General features: G+C 36.5%; 1 protein-coding gene, 1 long non-coding RNA gene and 1 pseudogene across 3 annotated transcripts; 2 read left to right on the forward strand and 1 right to left on the reverse strand.

The window, feature by feature from the left end:
• Positions 1 to 1049: 1049 nt before the first annotated feature.
• LOC137742345 (putative ubiquitin-conjugating enzyme E2 25) lies at positions 1050 to 6928 on the reverse strand. Of its 2 annotated transcripts, none has more exons than XM_068482193.2 (7): positions 6445 to 6928; positions 5321 to 5461; positions 4194 to 5210; positions 4040 to 4103; positions 3646 to 3785; positions 3256 to 3567; positions 1050 to 1700 (listed from the first exon to the last, which is right to left on the reverse strand). In XM_068482193.2, exons 1-7 carry the CDS (start codon positions 6529 to 6531, stop codon positions 1392 to 1394), a joined length of 2070 nt encoding a protein of 689 aa, XP_068338294.2. In that variant the 5' UTR covers positions 6532 to 6928; the 3' UTR covers positions 1050 to 1391. The 2 variants fall into 2 exon arrangements, with proteins under 2 accessions (XP_068338294.2, XP_068338295.2); XM_068482194.2 differs by having other exon boundaries at positions 4194 to 5201; positions 6445 to 6889.
• Positions 6929 to 9373: 2445 nt separating this feature from the next.
• LOC148693217 (uncharacterized) lies at positions 9374 to 11317 on the forward strand. Its single transcript, XR_015953109.1, has 2 exons — positions 9374 to 10255; positions 10809 to 11317. It is a non-coding gene; the product is annotated as an uncharacterized LOC148693217 (long non-coding RNA).
• A 1174-nt stretch (positions 11318 to 12491) lies between these two features.
• Positions 12492 to 15573, forward strand: LOC148693218 (receptor-like protein 3; annotated as a pseudogene).
• Positions 15574 to 20148: the final 4575 nt, after the last annotated feature.

The raw sequence follows: 20148 nt of genomic DNA on the forward strand, positions 1-20148 counted from the left end.
ATTGAATTGATAGTGTAAATCAAAGCAAAAAAACAGTTGACTATTTATTAGTATATTATTGCATCTGTTTTATTATGATGTCATTTATGTGGCAGCAGAGGGACTTCAATAAAAAACCTAAAATGCATAAGGTTTGAGTTTATAACAGTTAAGAACAAGAGACCGCAACTAAATTATCCCTTAAATTAACATGCAACCAAAATAAAATAAGTAACAAATCCAAAAGTTAAAAAAATAAGTTACAAACCTAATATGTTCGAAAACTAACAATACAATTTTTTGATTTCTTATTGAAGAAATAGACATGTTTGTGGGAGGCTCGTACCAACAAATGTGGCGATAAAGGGCTATGGTTACTATCTTAGACCACACCAATTATATTACTACTAGTAGTTAGCAACAATTCAAATGTATAATAATAGATATAAATATATAATAATATATATTATTTATTTTCGGTTCGGTATGGGATTACTAAAAGATTGAGTACACAATACCGAATCCTGTACCGAAATTTCAAGATCGGTTTGGAATTTCAACCCGAAAATTTCTTAAACTTTGGTTTGGGATCGAGATATTTTTGGTTTGGTTCGGAATTTTCGGAAATTTTTTCCAACCCTAAATTAGGACGCTGGAATATTCAATTGAACCAATTGTTTATTACTATTTAAAATTAATTAGGACTAAATGTAGAGTTTAGATTAAGAGTTACTGCTAAAACACTATCCCAAATTCTCATTGGGATAAGTCGAACTTGTACTACCATTCAATTTAATTATTATAAAATAATCAAACCCGCGATCATTGTCTAAAACCGGCGTCCATAATTCTTTTTTTGATTGATTCCGGCAAGTGGACATCATCAATGCCATCGCTGTATATTTAACGGGACCAAAGTGAGGAGAGAGGTCAACTTTGGGGACAACATTGATAAATATTGGAATTGAGGGACCAAAACAGCAACTTAAAGGACCTATCATATTCTCTTCTTCTTTTCCTTCCCCATTCAAATGACACGCAGGCTAAATGACGAGAGAGACGAGAGGAGAGAAACCGAAAAATGACTTCATTTCATAATAAGATTCTAAAGATCTGGAATTTCTACTCCTCTACAATTAGTTACCGAAAAGTTTGATGAAAATTCAGGCCGGATTTTCAGCTTTACCATTTCTGTAAAACTATACTCCGCGCCGACAATTGCGGAAAGGAAGTTTCGGTTCAGAGCAATCCCATCCATCCTGGCATCTATATACATTATCCCAAAACATATTTACGCAGATGGATGGATTCCATGAAAGACGCTCTAATAATTAAGTTTAAAACTTTTTGACCAAAAGAATCTCACCTCTTGGATGTTTGACATGAGAGTCGAGTCTTGAAAAATCACTTTTTCAACATGAAATCATTGATGTTGCAGCCTGAGGCATGCTCGCAGTTTGGTTGTTCTCAGATGTTGCTGGTGATACGAATCTCTCACAATCCTTGACCCCGATTCTTGTAAACTCTGCGACGAGCATAGGCAGATGGTCGGCAACAGAACTCTTGAACCGCTGTGAGCAGCTCTTGTCACCCTCATCAACATCTTGAACACCACCTTTGACCAGACACCCCACTTGAGCACCATCCATATATGCTTTGCATGCCACCAGAATGTCACGAGCACGATTGTAGAAATGGCCCAGGACAAGATCCTCAAAATGCTGCATCCAGATATAAGTTATAACTGAGGCCTTAAATGTTGCATGATGTAGGACAGAGTAGGGCAGCGGAATATAGATAGTTTAGCAGAAGCAAAAATACAGAAAACTGAAATTGAAACAACAGTAAAGGATAACTGGAAGTGTGCCGATTTTGCCTAAAGCAGCAGTTTTGGCTGCTAACTGGGCAATATGACAAAATGACCATTAGGAAAAAATTGTCAATAACACCAAATATTTTCCGCTCATAGCTGCTATTTGCTTGTGTAGTCGACAACATCAACTGCTTAGTTTGTAGAAATGAAATTCTCTAATTTCTGGATAGAAATTACAATAAACTGATTGTATAATGAATTGGCAAACAGGATCTTTGCAGTTTTCACTCTTATCATTCATTAGCAATTTAGCGTAAAAAATCATTCTAACAGAAGTGATTTTCACACAACCCTTTTAGCTTCTCACACACACCCTCTATATTTCTGGCCATCGGAATTGAATAAATCAAACTGAAACAATGGATAGAATTAAATAGGGGTATGTGAGATGCTAAAATGGGTGTGTTGAGTGCTTATCATTTCCCTACCAATGATTCAAAAATGAAGCCTCTGACACTCTTTCTATATGCTCAATACAAAAACTGCAACGCTGCATTTGGATAAGTGAGTGACAATATTTAAAAGATGGGCTTATTCTCAGAAATAGTTAAGTTTCTTGTTATGGAAGAAGTGACATCAAGCATGATGGAATGTAAAAGATATGTGTTGGTGGCCATGTGGCTGGTGGCAGTGACCGTGTGGGTGGTAACAGCAGCGGTTACGGAGAAGTGACATCAAGGTGATGGGAACGAGGTGATGATAATCGGTGGGGGCAGGGTTGAGGGTTGTGGCAACGTCAGCAGAAAAGTGGAGACGTGAGTAGTTTTGGTAATTGTCGCGGCAACAGTAGAGGTTGGGTGGTAACAGTGGAGATTTGGTGGTGGTTGTGGTTGCTGTTGAAATTTTGTTAAACACTACTGTCTTGGAATTTAGTAAATAACACCTATTTATCTGGGAATTTAAAGCCAGTGTTAATGACCCTAATTCCAGATTTGTTTACATTTTGAATTTCAAAATTTCCTTGATGCCAAACAAGAAATTACAGATAGTCACTTCTGAAACTCTGACTTTCCCCTAAACACCTAGTTCAATCCTACCATCCTAAGTTCCTAATACACTGCAAAGTTCAGAAGGAGCGACATGATGAGTTTGAAATGAAATAAAAAAACTTCAGTGAGGAAACAGTTTTAGAAAAGAAAGGAAAAATTTGCATTTTCAAAAATTTAAGATTATTTTTGTTTAACATTTCAGGGAACTTAGCATTCATTGATATGTTCAGTCTGATTATTCTGAACGTTTCAAAAACATTCTACTCCGTTTCACGTACACATGAACCATTATTCAAAAACTATAACCAAAATGTAAAGCACATAATCTAAAATGCTTCACATCAATCTCACACTGCAAAAGGACTGAACATAGTCCAGAGTATCAGGAGAATGGACAAAGAAAAAAAAAATTACCTTTGGAGGTTTCCTCATGGTGTACACCATTGTCTTTAACGAAAGGATGAATGTATTCTCATTGTACTCCTCGGACATCTTTTCACCAGCTGCTGAACCATTCATACTTGCACATCCAGGCTCATTAAAGTAGGGCTTTGTGTTCAAGATAAGCCCTTGTATAGAGACCAAAACTTGTAGCATGGTTGACACACCCGGGAGCCACTTCTCATTCTTGTTCCCAGACCAGGTGTTAAGAAGGCTGAGGCATACTTTTCCACAATTGTACAAATTTGGATTTAATCGAAGGCCACCAGAATGGTAGTAAACATTCTGCATAACGGAGTTCCCAGTTAGGCCAAAGATGTAAACAGATATAAATCAATTCTAAGCGTTCGAATTATCACACACCGGTGGTACATTGGGATAGCCACTGGGGAAGCAAACATCAAAGAAGAAGAGACCATCATGGTAAGGAGTACCCTCCGCCCCAATAATTACAGCTCTCAAAAGATCCATTCTTGTCTCATAAGCTCTAACAAATATTGTATCTGTGGATGTCATTAAAAAAGCGGTAAGTGCACCTAAGTTTCTATAGTACAAACAACCATCCAAAAACTATATCCCATATATTCTCAATTCCAACTTTCAGTGCAAAACCAATTAATTACAGCAGTCAGCATCATGAAACAATCAGTGCAAAATTTTGATAAAATGAATAGGCTAAGGATGGGAAAACTTCACTACCATTAATTCAAAACAGTTATTTAAAAGAAAATTCCAAATAAAAAACAGAACAACTCACCAGGCAAATCCTTCTCCAGGATCTTCCACTCTTCCTGAATTCTCTTTGCCCAATTCTTTGGTGGCTTCAGAATGAGTAAAAAAAAATCATAATAAGACAGGGAATTACAAAAGAAAACAAAATAATTGCATTAACTAAATCATCCAAAATTTACCTGCTTTGTTGAATAACCACGCGTAATATAGTGATGGTCTGAATGATCTTCAACTGTATCAAATTGTTTGAAACCCTGAAACTTCAGTATAATTTCATCCATTTCCATGGCAGAAATTTTCCTCCCAGGGCCTGTTGAAATGCCTCCTGGAGCAAGATTATTCTGAATTTGCGCATTAGGAATCCAAGGACTACCTGCTACTTCCCCAGGAGGAAATGCTGAACCCAATGGATCGTAGAAGCTTGAATTAAATGGCATGGTATTAAATTTGGAAATGGGCCCCGGCCACCCAGGAACGGGCATGGGTTTAAAAGAAGCACTTGAACCCTTTTTCTCTAGAATGTTATGAAAGTACGATGCAGAAGATGTGTCAGCTTCGGAACCAAGCTTCATTGCATCAAAGTGATTCGTTGAACCACTCGAAGAAGCGAGCTTCTTTTTAGGCTGGAGTCCTAAAAGCCATTGAGATTTTGATGACTCTTTCCCAACTGGGAAATTAGGAGCACTCCCTTGATGTTGCAAAGCAGGTTGTTTCTTTTTACTCCTGGCAATTTTCGGAAGTTTCCATGCTGATGATAGATTCACTTCAGGTGGGTGGGCAGTACTATCAATTTGGGTCTTCAAGCTTGAACTACCCCCAAAAAGTGGCTTCTTGCTGAAATGATCAGGCTCTGGTTGCATTTGAAACGTCTTATCGACAGAAATACTTCCAGAAATTGATTTAACTTTACTTTTAAAAGGATCCGACAACCAAGGAATAGGTGCCTCTATTCCAGGGGGAATATCCACATTATCAAAATGGGCTTGCAATTGGGCATACTCATCGACATCCATAAACTCATCAAGAAAAAAATCAGCAAAGTCGTCATCTTCATATGATAAATCAGAAGTATGACCATCTAAGTTGATCACGTTAGCTGGGACAAAACTCTTAGCAGCTTCAATCCCATTCGCTGACCCAGGGGTTGCCATACCAGGAGGGCCAAAATAGCTATTGACCTCAGCTTCCTGAAAATACTAGTAAAATCATAATGCAAATATGTTCAGAATGCTAAAGCTACAATTGAATATTTATCATTCAACAAAATGACAGCAGCCATAGAGTGTCCTTCAAGTCAATAATACACCTTATCTTGATGATCATGGTAGCCATCAGAAGAGCTTCTGATTGCCTTCCCCTTGCCACTTATATCAACTGGATCATCGATAATCATTGCAGCGACTGGATCTTCATCTTCGTCAATTTCAATCACATCATACCGAAGAACCTAAAAAGGATTAACCATAACACATACCTGTTCAGACCGACTGAATTCCAACCAATGCCAGAAAACAACAATTCAAAAAAGAAAAAAAAAAAAAAAAACAAACAAACAAACAGAGGCATCCTACAAAAATGTTACCAATTAGTTGCAAAATACAAATGAGGGCAAAAACAAAAACTTTGGATGGAATAGGGGTTATAAGCACAAAAGTAGGACATGAAAACCTCTTCACAAAGTATAAGAACAACATTCAATTGAAAAGAAAAGCACGAAGGAAACTCTTGATTTTAATTCTGTAACCAGCACCAAGCTTGAACACTGTATAGCAACAGATGTATTCAATTCTTACAAATCTATATTTATACGATTACAACCAGTAAAAGTCATCGAATAAAACGGAAAAAGGCAATGCCTGCAAAGGCACACCTTCATCGGGCCCAAAAAAACATAGATGATGGTGACAGTAAACCCGGCACCATGCATGCGATCATGGGAAGGAAATTGAACAAAAGGCAAACTGATAACGTGGAACGGAAGCTCAATGTCCTCATTATACACAGGACTGCCAATAAATTGTTCAAAATTGTAAACAACAATGGGTTCAGTGAATGAGCTTGTGACAATGCTTTAGCAATACCCAAAAAACTTCAATCTTTCAGTAAATTGGGAACCAATGAATACCATAACCAAAAAAATTGCTAAAAATCCCTAGAACAAAATTAACTAAAAAATTGAAAAATTGGGCAATTAAGTGCCAAGATTTTATATTGATGTTCCAATCAACTCGTATTAGCCCGAAATCAAATGTACCAAAAAATCCAAAATTGAATTGTGATCACTGATCAAGACGGTAACTTGATCAATCAAAGCAGATTACCAGCTCTCATAAACACTAATTTCATCACAAGTGCATGATCGAACCAGGTAAATCACAAGAACCATCGAAGATTGAGTTATCGATTGATCAAACGACAGAGAAATCGTACCTCTTTGAGTTTGAGCTTCTGAAATTTCGGGGCCCGGGTAGTCGGAGTAGCCGGAGGCGGAATCTCTACGACGTCCTCGGAATCCATGCACCCAGAACCGCTATCGGAAGACAAACGCTTCTTCCTGTTTGGAGCGAGAGAGAGAGAGAGAGAGACAGAGAGAGAGAGTTTTGTTCTTTTGAAAATTGAGTGAGAGTAACTACTTGGAATTCCGAGGTGTGTTTATATGTAACGGCGGCGGCTCCATTGGGAGCGGCTGTTTGCAGTCGGTTTTGTTTTGGATGCAAAAGGGCAACCAAATAAAGGGGGTTTCAGCGGCTGAGAAAACCGGCGGCGGCTCGGAGGCTCAGCGGCTGGGTTTTGGCAGAGTGGGTTCGCGCCTTGTCAAGGAAGATCAACATAAATTACGACGACGACGACAAAAAGAGAGTGTGTTTGTGTGTGTGAGTGGGAGTGTTCCCTTTCCTATCATATTAATAAGTGCACACGTTTTGTTGATCGAATTACCATTTATACCACTGCTTCCGCTACACACAAACCACAGCCTTGGGCTGTTTTGGAGAAGTAAAATGATAGTGTTTGGTTCAATAAAACAATGTTATGTGAATTAGGTTAACGAATTCTATTATTTTATGCATCATATGGTATATACGGTTCATTTAAGTTGCTCTAATAACTTATTACTTAATTCTACAGTACAATGATTTTTTTCTTTATTTGTAAGTAAAGGTCTCAAGTTCAAATCAAATTATTATAATTAACCTATTGTAAAGTTTAGTTCACTCTCTTACTCGTTAGTGTAGCTAATGTCGTATTGTGTTAAACAAATTGCTTTCCTGACTTCAGCTTTCCAATTTTTCTTTACTACCTACAACACCAATTGCAATTGTACAACTGGGCATTAAATTTGATTATGGCTCATTTGATGGTAGCTTTAAAATTATTGAAACGTTTTTAGAAAATGTTTTTTTTCGTTCCAAAAGCACTTGAATTGTTTTCCATAAAAAAAAAAATCAGTTATGCATTTCTTGCAACAAACACTTTAAATACTTTTTCAAAATTTATTTGTATTTTTAATAAGAATTGATTTTCAAAATATTTTCACTCGTATGCTTCCAAGCAAGTTCTCAAGAATTTTAAATTAATGATCGATATCGGTTGATTTTAAGGGCAAAAGAAAGGCAAATGTACGCAGGTACAGAAGAAAAAAAGGGTATTTGGCTCGTGCGCCATCTGGTTGTTCTTCTTGTTGTGTCACACCACCTATTGTGGGGGAAAAAACAAAAATCAACTTGGCCTGCACGTCTCTTCCAATTGCGAATGGGAATTTGACATTTGACGGTGAGGCTGGTTCACGGTGTTGACGTGGCGGCTTCTTAAGCCCTTTTGGAATGACAACATCACCATTCTCCAAGCAACTGTCATCTGGCTTTTACAATTGGTATACCTCTTCTCAAGCACTTCATCGTTCCCAATTTGAGGATAATCTTTTGGTCATGCTTCATACATCCTAAAACTCTTCCACCCAAGTCTACTTCAGTGGCTTGTGAGGTTTTCATTTTCCGTTAGGATGATAACATATGGGCATATTCTTTCTTTCTTTATTAGTGGATGATTATGTTGTTCATAAAATTCCCCCTATACCCATCCAACCTAACACTCACACCACATCCAATCCCCATCTCTCCTCTTGGTCTTCTAATCATATCATTCCGCTTAGCACAAGAAAAGATTCTTGAAGTGAATTAACTAGTCTTTTTATTATTGCCACTACTTTCTCTTCGAATACTAAACCCCATAATTCCACCATACTTGTTCTAGAAATCATATATGCTGCTTGTTTAGTTTCAGACTCCATATTTTTTGTAGATTTCAAATTCTAAGTACCTTCTACGTCATCATTTACTATCAAATTCTACCAAAAAAATATACCAAGATTCAGAAAATTTGAGCAAAAAAGCATAAATCAACGACAAACCAACTTTTACTTATAAAGCATATTTGATACCTGAACATAAACATGCATCAAATCCAATCTAATTGCTGAAATATCATAAAAAGAAATTCAATAATGGAAGACTGACCTTTCGTCATTAAAGACCAAAGGCAACCACTTATCGACCAAGGCCAGACGATGATTTTTTTTTCGTCCGAAATTCCGAAGGAAGGAGATGTGGGAACTGGCTCTAGAGGAGAAGAAGTGAAAATTCAAAAGTACATTCTACGCCATCATTTGGTTTATCCATTATACTCTTTAAAGAAATATATTTTATATCAATAAATAATCAAATGAAAATTTAATACTAAATTAGTAATTGCATACCACATTGTCACATAAATTTTACTTCAAACATAAAAACACATTTGTCTTTCAAGTATTATATACTCCAAAATAATAGCCTAATGAAAAAACATTACATAAGTGAGATTATTCCTATGCTATTGTTGTAGTAAGGTTTTTATTTTTATTTTTATTTTTTTTATATAGTTTTTAATTAATATAGAAGTGTGAAAAATTAAAAGAAAATATACAAATGCTCGTAAAAACAAGCTCTATAACTTTTATGAAGAGGTCAACTTCGAAGTTCGCCATCATAGTCCTATAAACCATAGATTTAAATTTAACCGTACGTTTGCGCTCCTTTCTTCTCACCAAATTTTGTTTTTTGAAAACATGAACTTTTAAGGGATGCAGAAAGATTAATGGTTCGGATTATTAATAATACGTTTAAATTTTTACGATTAGTGAGAATATTATTTAGAATTTCTGAAGTCTCTAGAAACTACACAACGTCAACTCATATTCAAGAAACTAAAGGTAAGTTTCCATATTCAAGAAAACTACTTTTTGATCAAATTACTTGTCAGCTATATAGCGCCATACTCATTGATATTGTATTGGATGTGGATACAGTTTCTGATACTTTTCCAATATTTTGTAAGTCAAACTTTTGAGTATGGAAGAGGGCATACTATCCTAATTAATTTGGATAGAATAAGTAGTTTGGCACTTTTCTCCTCTCTCTCTCTCTAGGAACTCCAATACCAGATCCAGAATCACATCACCAGTTTCAAGTTTCAATCGCCGTCTCTTGCTTTTGCTCGGGGCATACGATAGCCCGCTACTCTTCTTTTTCCTCCTCCTTTCCTCCTCTCTTCTTTGCCCTTTCTTTCTTTTTCTCTCCTCTCATCTCCTCAGCCCCTTCCCCCTCTCTACATCCACCTCCTCTTCCTTCCCCTTTCAAGTCTCATTCCTTCGTTTTCATTCTCGTTCTTCCCTCATTTCCCCTCCCCCAACTGGCATGCCGGATCCCAATCGAGGTCAAGTGTTGGTTATTTTACATACCCTTTAGCCTCACTCCCTACTCATAAGATATTTTGTTCATATATATTTGTAAGGGTTCGTGAAGGAGACTTGGATCTGGTGTTTACTCTCTTGGTTTGGAGTTTGGCGTTCTCCGAGGATGTGACAGCAACAATATTGTGGTTTACGCTACTGGAGATTAGAGTTTTTTGTTGTTTGTTTTTGCAACCTTCGTGTTTAAGTTTGGATGGGCCTCCTTTTCTATCTTGAGTTGCGGCTCTTATTTTGCTTGGACTATTTACTTTATCTGGTTACTTTTGGACTTTGTACTAGTTTTTTATCTTGACCAAAAAATAAAATAAAACCTTTTGTGGAACTGTATCGATTTTTATTGGGGAACAATTTAACATTACTGCTCATGGGATCCAAACGATTTTTGTAGCCCAAAAGCCAGAGATTTTCTTCTAAAAAGCAAGCATACGTTGCTTCGAAGTTTGGCTCACTTTTGTAAGTTCAACGGTGTACATATTTTCATTTTCCTTACGTTGTTTGAAATTAGAATTGTACATTCTTTGTTGTATTATCTATACAATTATTAAGAGATCCTCTGTGTCGACTATCAGCTGTGAAATCCCAAGGGGGCTGAGAAAAAAGTGTGAAAATAATTGGCAAAGGAAATATATTCTGAGAAATTTACACCAAATGCAGGACCTTATTAGTACAAAATCTTAATCTAGAGACAATTTACTCACTTTTCAACTAACAAAGCAACACAAAACAAATGAAACTATCTTTTTTCTCTTGTGGGTACAGAAAGTAGCCATCTATTTATTCGTTTCAATTATCTTTTAACTCTATGGCATGAAACCTTTTAATATTCGGTGATATCCACAAGTTGAACGAAAAAATTTCACTCTGTGGGAGCATTTCTTATCGCACTTGCCGCATCGTTTCAAGCTATCTATTTATTCATTTCAATTTAATTATTGTTATTACTTTATCTATGTTAATCTGGTTGGTGTTAGAAACTGACACGGGTTACCAATTTGACTTGCTTCAGGAGCATGAGAAGAAGGCAAAGAAGAAGTCATCATCTGCAACCAAGCCCAATTCCGAGTAACCAATGGAACCTATTGCTGAGGTTGCAGAACCAGGAAAGGTAATTGAAAAAGGTTGAAGCTCCTGTTCCGGCAAAGGCGAAGGCACACAAGGATAATTTCTGAAGAACAGAGGTCGAGCAAGAGGTTCAGACGCACTACCGAAAAGACATCCTGAAGAGGAAAAAGTCGAGTACCAACTATTAGCTACAGGGCTGTTCCTGCTGCTGTGTGTGTTGTGTTGTTTCTAGTGCTGGTTTACTACCATCTTCTTTGAGGAAGGTAAGATGGAACCGATAGAGGTAGAGAAGGGTCGAGAACTACAATTTTTCTGCATGATAAGCGTCCGATAACGACTAGGTCTATCTGTTTAGTTAAACTAAGTTATTTCTGTTCTTTACATCCTTTTGTGGATGGACTCAAAACTCATATGTTGAATTTATTCAATATAAATCAACTTTTAAGTGGTCTACATGTAATAGGAATATAATATTGGAGAATAATGTTGATTGTAATTTGATCTCTTAAAAATATCAATCCTATATAAGATGTCTTATATTAGAAATAGGATTGATAGAATCCTTAATTGAATATGATTATGATACTTGACTTGGAGGCTAAGAAAGTAAGTTTAGGTTTCCTTTATGGATGGAAACCCTAGCTTTTAGCCTATATATAAAACACCGGTCCCTATAAGCCCTAGAACACACAACATAATACTTCTCATAGAGTAGTTGTATTCAGCTAGGAGTTTATAGAAGATCCTGGTGTTGCCGTGCCCTTTCTCTTTCCTTGCTCGAGTACCATGATTACAACGGGAATCAGGTTTGTCACTCCTTCTTTTGTGTTTTAATTGTATAACCTTATAAGGCTAACATCATAATGTTGGTGGTAGTCCAAACTCTCTTTCAATGGAGAAAAAGAAACATACATTTGGTTTTCTTTATGTGATTTCAAATTTTAAACTTTGTACAATTTTCACGGATGTTATATTATTTTTCAAGCAATTATGAGTTTTAATGTCATATGCAATTCTTCGGGACCATTGGATAACTATTTTGTTTTGGGAAGTGATTGATTTTTACACTCCCTATTTTTTCCTCTATTTAGAACAACAATGGGAAATCTTTTCGTACAATAACAATCCTTCATCCAGCGCTTAAATACAATGAAGGAAAGTAATCATGCCTATACACATTGGTTTGGATTTCTTGACTGATTCTCCTTCCTCCTAGCAACTAAGTATCTAATCCACTAACGCTATCACTCTCATAATAAATAAATAAAAACAATATTTGGCCACTCAAATGATGAGTAGGAATTCCTACTCAGAATATCTATTGCCGATTTATAGAACTTTATGTTTATGATCAAGACCATTCATATTATATATCACTTTATAAAAATCGTTTTTTAAAAAATCAATTAAAATTAAAGTCGTTTAGTCATTGAAGGGTTACGAAATCTCTCTTTGGCGTATTGGAGGGTTTGGAAATCTCTCTTGGATGTGTTGATGGGTTTGGAAAAATGTACATTAATGTGCGGTCATGGTTGTTTGCCAGTTTTCTCAATTTGGCCCCATCTTTATCAACTGAGGTCTTTGCTTTTTGCAGACATGTTGCAGTAAGCAATATTTAAGTTAAAAAATGGCTTATGGCTTCCTCCTCATCTTCTTATTCTCTTGCATTATAACTTTTTTGTTTAATTACCATCCATCATTGCTTTTATACGATTGTGGGGAACCTTATGCCTTGAATGGGGAGGAGCTCCACTTGCTTTCCATGGCTTGTTGGGTAGTTGGGAATGGAAGAAATCAATCTTAAAAGGAAATTTCTCTTCGACGTATTGAGGGATTTAATAATCTGCCCTTGACATATTGAGGGTTTTGAGAAATGTACAATGCGATAATATTTTTGTATGCTCATTTGGTGCTAAACATTGAAAGTGATGATTTATCTTAATGAGTAACGTATCTTTCACTTTTACTTTGAACCGGTTATTGCATTTTTTATGCATTCATGTAGGGTCGTAGCTTTTGTTTTCTTGCATGCTGTATGTGCCACTAAATAGTATTAAAATGGGGCTAATTTAATAGCTAAATTAGTATTGAACTCGCAATTTACACGAGTCAAAATGAAATAGGATTCTCAATAAGATGATTATGGAAGAGGTTGGAGCTAGAAGTGGGAGTGGTTGTGGTAGTGCTCCAACTCCAAGTTGTGAGACTTGTCCACCTTTACAACCTAAAGCCCAGAAGACCTATGGAGTGTGCTGAAAGGTTGGGCCTTTCTTCTACACTAGTGTGATTCCTTTCAATGAAGAACTTGCATTCCTCTGTTTAGAAACCTCAATGGGACGAATCTTTTGTTTTCTTGCACGACGTCACCACTACATGGTATTAAAATAGGTCAACATAATAAATTCGTATTGAACTTGCAATTTACACAACTCAAATTTAAGTCATTACACTAATAAATAAAAAGAAATATCACTAGAACGAAGTACTAGTGGTAAAACAACAATTTAATCTTCTTATTCTCTTGCATTATATCTACAACAAATATTCATGCATGCAACCAAACTAAACGCACCTCTCTCCTGGCCTTCACCCACACTTTATCTTCTCCACTTGTAAACTGGAGTAGTTTTGTTGATTGTTGTTGGTGGAACGGTATCACTTGTAACCAGGAAGGTTGGGTCACCCATTTGATTTTATCCTCCAAAGAGCTCAAGGGAGGTATGTTTGTCTCATCACTTGAAAATCTCACCATCTCATCCACTTGAACCTATCCCATAATTCACTTTATGGCGCACTTGAAACTAAATTCTTCTCATTCTTGAATCAGCTCGATATCCTTGATTTGAGTTATAACCTTCTTTCTGGAGAGCTACCATTTTCTCCGGCACCCAAAAATATCCAGACAATAGATTTGTCAAGCAATCACTTCCACGGTGCAATTCCATCTTCTTTCTTCCAACAAGCTTGGAATTTGACTAGTTTCAATGTCAGCAACAACACCTTCTCTAGGTATATCCCTTTACCTAGTTGTCTCCTATCCTCTCCTTCCATAAGAGTATTGGAGTTTTCATCCAATGAATTTAGTGGCAACATTTCTCGTGGGCTTGGGGGTGTTCCAAATTGCAAATTTTTTGTGCCGGTCACAATAATTTGTCAAGATCACTTCCAGAAGATATCTATAATGCTACCAAACTTGAGGAACTTGCATTACCTCTCAATTCATCACTAAATGGAGCCATTAGTGAAAGAATCACCAACCCTCACAATCCTTGACCTCTACTTTAATCATCTGGGTGGTGTGATCCCTCTTAATTTTGGGAAGCACTTCAAGTTGAAATTCATTAATTTTGATTTCAACAACATAGAAGGTAATTTGCCCCCGTCTTTGATGAATTTCACAGACCTCCTAGAAATACATTTGGGATTCAACTACTTGGAAGGAGATCTTACCACGCCTAATTTCTCCAAACTTAGCCACCTCAGTAAGCTTGACCTAATTAGGAATAACTTCATTGGTATCTTGCAGATAAGCCTTTACTCATGCAGGTCATTAAAAGTAGTTCGGTTGAGTAATAATCCTTATCTAGAAGGACAAATACAACCTGAGATTATTCCATTGAAATCCTTGTCATTCCTCTGGCTTGGTCATATACGATTGACTAATATCACAAGGGCAATGAAGATATTTAATGGGTTGCAACAGTCTTCACACACTCCTCCTAAGGAGTTCTTTCGACCGCGAGGCAATGCCAACTAATGGTGACATGGTTGATTTTCATGGATTCCAAAATCTTCATGTCTTGAGTTTAGCTTATTGTGGGCTAATTGGTTAGATACCCGGATGGTTATCAAAGCTAAAGAAACTAGAGTTGTTATATCTGAATGATAATCAAATCACAGGATCAATTCCAAGTTGGTTGAGGACTTTGCCAAAACTTTTTCATGTTTGTATCAAACAATCAAATTTCAGGTGAGTTTCGAAAACAACTTCGTAGATTACCAATGTTTATGGTGAATGCATCTTAAGTAGACAATTATGAACTTGAACTACCCATCTTCAGCCACGTAATCGAAAATATGTTTTTTCTGCCGTGTAGCCTGTATTTCTATCAAGGAATGATAGACCTATCGGTCAATAACATTAGTGGTAGTATACCTACTGAGATTGGCCAGTTGCAGCTTCTTAGTGGGTTGCTTCTTAACAACAACAACTTATTCGGCAACATTCCAGACCAAATATCTAATCTAAAACATTTAGAGACTTTGAATCTCACCAAGAATGGTTTGTCTGGAAAAAAAACCCCTTGTCCATAACGAGACTTGATTTCTTAAACAATTTTGATGTCTCATACAATAATCTTCAAGGAGAAATACCAAGGGGCATATAGCTCCAGACCTTAAATGCTTCTGCATTTAAGGGGAATCCAAAATTTTGTGGCATTCCACTTCCAAATTAGTGTAGAGAAATTGGCACGGATAATAAAAACAATGTGGACCAAGATGCAAACAACAAACGTGATGAGCTTCCCTGGTTTTATATTTTTGCAGCCCTAGGTTTTCTTGTGGAATTTTGGGGAATTTGTGGTTCTTTAGTTCTTAACAAGACATGGAGATACGTGTATTTTCTGTTCCTAGATAATGTACAAGATTCACTCTATGTAAAGATGGCATTGTGCATGGCCAGGATGAAAAGAAGGAATAGGGACTAGATTGTACTTTTTATCATATATTTTTAGTTTGAATATAACTATTTGGAGACATAAACTTACACATTTGTTGATACACTCTCCAAAAGAGGTAGATCCTAGCATCATATGTGGAACAATCTGTATTATAGTGTTAATTTTGTGCATTCAAATAGTATGACTCTTAAGTTTTATTTGTTTGTTTTCATCATGATGTAATTTTAAATTTATATTTTTGTCTTAATTTTGTGTACACCCCGAGATATGTCTAAGATCGACTACGCGACGTCAAGCCGTAAGGTGACAATCACATCCAATCATGCTAGATTCCATACTTTGATAATATACATATACACACACATTTATTAACAATCCAGTAGTCTTACAAAGTGAATTACAGAAAACAAACCATAGTTCAACACCATAGTATCTTTTGGTTTATTTAATGGCTGCATTTAACTTTTGAGTTAGATTATTTACGTACCCTAAGTCGAGATCAAGTCATTCTTAGTTCACTGATGAACAATATTCCAAATGGTAACACTATAACCTATAACAAATAAACATCCATCTAAATTAATCAACCAATACGATCAAAATATAATATAGCAATTCACGCAACTAACCTAATCACAAGTACAAACCATCACTAAAAGGCATGAGTACACATAATGCTAACAGATCAATTCCATCCTTTGAACCAATTACTTTTATACATGTAGAGTATTTTGGCAAATGTACGTTTCTTAAAATGAAGTTTCAAACAATTTTTCAAAGAGTCAGACTAATTACGAATACCTCAATCCAAAAGGGGTTTTACATGATAGTCAATACAATATGGTGAACAAACTGATACCAGGCTCAATTCTACTTTTATACCAAAATAGGCACTAACCTAATTAACTGTGAGAGATTATCCAAAACGTTGGACTACGACATCAAGCTTCCCCTGGCTCATTTGGAATTGAAACCTTATGTCGATAAAGCATCATTAATCAATATTTCAAAGTTAGAAAGCTAATGTGTTTGGACCTAAATTTACACCATCGGCTTGTGTAATCAAGGTCGTTGAGGGAGCATAGTTCTTAACCGTCGGATGAAAAAGTGGAGATAATTTTTGTTATTGTTAAAGGATAATATTACGGTTTTATCATAATAAGTATCTTTTAATATGAATTATCTTAGCCTATTTTTTCAACCAGTTAAATAGGATGCGAGTCATATCCTAAGCAGCAGTACAGTTCGAATTGATTTGGGATGTCTGACGGCACTTGGAAGCTAGAAATGAATTTGAAATTCATTTAGATAGGGTCAGGATGCATGCGACAATAAACATGATGGCTTTGGGTGATGATGAGACAAGCCTAGGTAGACTAGGCCTTTTTGCATGATTATGGATGTTGTCAGGTGGGTTTAAAAGCCACTGATGGAGTTTTGATGATGAGATAAGAAGCCTAGGTAAGCTAGGTTTTTGATGTGATGTGATAAAGCTTAGATAGGCTTTATTTTGTTGGATATGCCTTGCATTTCACACTGATCAATTTCAGTTTCACAAAGTTGGAGTTGCAGTTGGACTTTACAAAGTTATCAGGTTGTGCCAAGCAAAAGACAACCATTATAAATATAGAGTCGCAAGCAACATTAAGGCCCTCTCTAATTCAACAGACAAACTGCCCTGCGCAAACCCTCGCTCCATGCGAAACCTTTCAAACACCTTGAGATTTTTATTTTCTTTTTCGCCAACACATCTTCAGTTTGGATAAACAGCACTGTGAAGGCAACTGGTGACACCTTCAATTTGGATAAACAGCATTGTTGCCGTAGAATCAACGGTCCGCAGAGCACCTTTAGTTTGGATTAACAACACTGTGTCGAGACCGACTGATTACTTATCCTAGTCTCGGTCAAGAAGGATTTTCGAATCCTTATTCGCAAAGGTCATCTCATTAGCCTTCTTGGTGAAGTGAGGTGTTACAGATTACTGGGCTCAGCACATTGAACACCAAGTTGTTTAATGATTGGATATTCACAAGTAAATTTTAGAGTTTGGCATTCTGACGGCCGAACCACATTCACTATCAAGACATACATCTTTTTTGAGTACTTGTGTCCCTATAGATTGGTACCGGTTCGGCGTGCTTATACTCTTACGAATATAATCACCGTGACTGAACCTGGTGCCGACGATCCGTGAACTTTATAGAACTAGTAGCCTTGTCTTCAGGCTCTAGAACCCAAACAGCGAGACATGTTCCTTCCTCGACCATAGTTGCAAGATAAAGAAGTCAGTAATGCGCTCAATGTAAAATCAACACATTTTACTCCTCGACCGAGCTCGGCCGACGAGTTGGTACGCCCCGCATCAACCGAATGACGTAGTTAGCTTATTAATTACTCGGCCTACGCGCCACGTAGGCTTGGTAATTTTTAGGGTCAACACAATGATAAACATCATTCAATGGAGAAAATTAGAAACCTAATTGCCTAAACAGGACGGACCCAAAACTAGCTTCGAACAAATTTTCAAACTAAAAGGTTTATTTTCCACTATTTGGCATTCTTCCCACATTAGTTTGGATTTCGCTAGTAATTTTGATTCCCAAACAAAATCAACTCAAGAAGCACTGCGAAACCCTAACTCATCTTCACCAATTCACAAATCGCCAAGACCGGGTTTCGATGGCAAAGATCCAACTGCAATTGGGTTTTCCAATTTAAATACCGAGGAGAGACTCGCTCCCATAGTCAAACAGAACACAGCAATCCTAGAGAGAGAGAGCCTTAAGCATTAAGGAGAGAATGAGACTCCCTCTATGGTTGTTTTCATCAGTGTTTGGGAGGGGTTGGGTTTCATGTCTTCTCTCTTTTCCTTGTATCGTTTTTGTTTTTGTTTTAGAGTTGAAGTTGATTGGTTTGGTGTTTTTTGGAGGAGACCCAAATCTTTCAATTTTTATTTTTTTTATCATTTCTCTGATTTATAAGTGGATTTTTATTTACTTTGTCTTCTCCTTCCCTCTGCTCCCTCTCTTGATCCAAATTTACAAGCACTAAAATAGGGTTTGGTTTTTGCTGCAATTAAATGAAAAAACGTATTAAAGGTCAATTGCATTTTGGAGAAGAGATAAATTTGAGGGAAAAGAGAGAAATCAGAGTAGAAAGAAGGATATGGATGAAATTATTTCGCGTACTCGTTCACTCCTTCGTATTAAGATCGCTCATACACTATGTGTACATGACATGCACATGACATGCACATGTTATGTTCATAGATATGAGCTCAACACAAAAACCTATAGCTCACAGCTCTCTCTTCAAATCAGAAAAATGACGCAATTAGATAAATGACCCTAAATTTTATATGAAGAATCGAAGATTCATTAATTTGAATTTGGTATCAAATTTGATTGGGTTCAAATATTTCAAGGATTTGAAAAATTGCAGTTTGAATGGGCACAAAAGAACCCAACTGAATCAAAGGAAATTGTTTCACAAACTCGTTCGCTTTTTTTGTATTTGCAAGACCTACCTCTGAATCAAAGTAAAAAGTAGTAAACTACGTCAATGCTAAGAGTATCAAAGATGTAAATACACACTATCTACACATAATATACTATGTGCACACCACATGCACATAATATGTACAGCACATGCACATGATATGCACAGAACGGGAAAATCTTTAACGGCAACATATTGGTATAGTGTATACAATTAAAACATAATTGTTATGTATATAAGGTTACAGTGATAGTTTGAAAAGTCTTGTTATGTATATCAACCACCGCTTAACCATGCACATGGAAAAGATGATACTCGTTGACATTATTTCACGGACACGCATGACCCTTAACGTCCTCTAAGTTTTTTTTTTTTTAATTTTGTTTTTTCGTCTAGGCCAACTAGGTTGTGGTCATATTCGCTAAATTCTGAGGCACAATATACATGCATCATAACTAGTGGACATTCCTACTTCTCATATTAAGATGTAGTCATGCACACCATATGCACACCACATGCATATTACGGAAAAAAATTCACAAATTTCTACAATTGGACACTTGAACCAGAAATTGTTCCATCACAGTCTTGTAGCACGTCAAAAGTTGAAATTTATTCCACAACCCATAAGCCCCAACATGAAACAAACCCTAATTTAACTTCTAACTATTAATTCATCTTACAAACAACTCATTTATTCCATAAATCATTGATGAAGGAACTTGAAACTAAACACCCTACCTTACTATGTCTGCCAAAGCTTTGATCACCCGAAAAATGGAACTTTCCGGCCAAAACAGAAAATATGGTACAAAACCCAACTCGTTCTTCTCACCTCGGTATGAGGTGAACCCAAAGCCCAACTCAATCTTCTCACCTCTCTTTGGACTTCCATCTCTTTGAAATTGGAGTAGAGAGAGAAATAAGAAAATAGGGGAGAGAAAGTGAGGAATAACCCATTTATATGTGGGTATTTTAGTAATTTCAGTTTTGTGCATGGTGTGCATGGTTGCATGACCAGTTTGTCTTATTTCTGTCTCAAGATTAAGAAACTGTCTCATTTTGAGATTTTTTTCCTTTTTTTTTTTTTTTCCTCTTTCC

Source organism: Pyrus communis, chromosome 11, assembly GCF_041283825.1.
Source record: "Pyrus communis isolate YQ-2024b chromosome 11, ASM4128382v1, whole genome shotgun sequence".
Lineage (NCBI taxonomy): Eukaryota > Viridiplantae > Streptophyta > Magnoliopsida > Rosales > Rosaceae > Pyrus > Pyrus communis.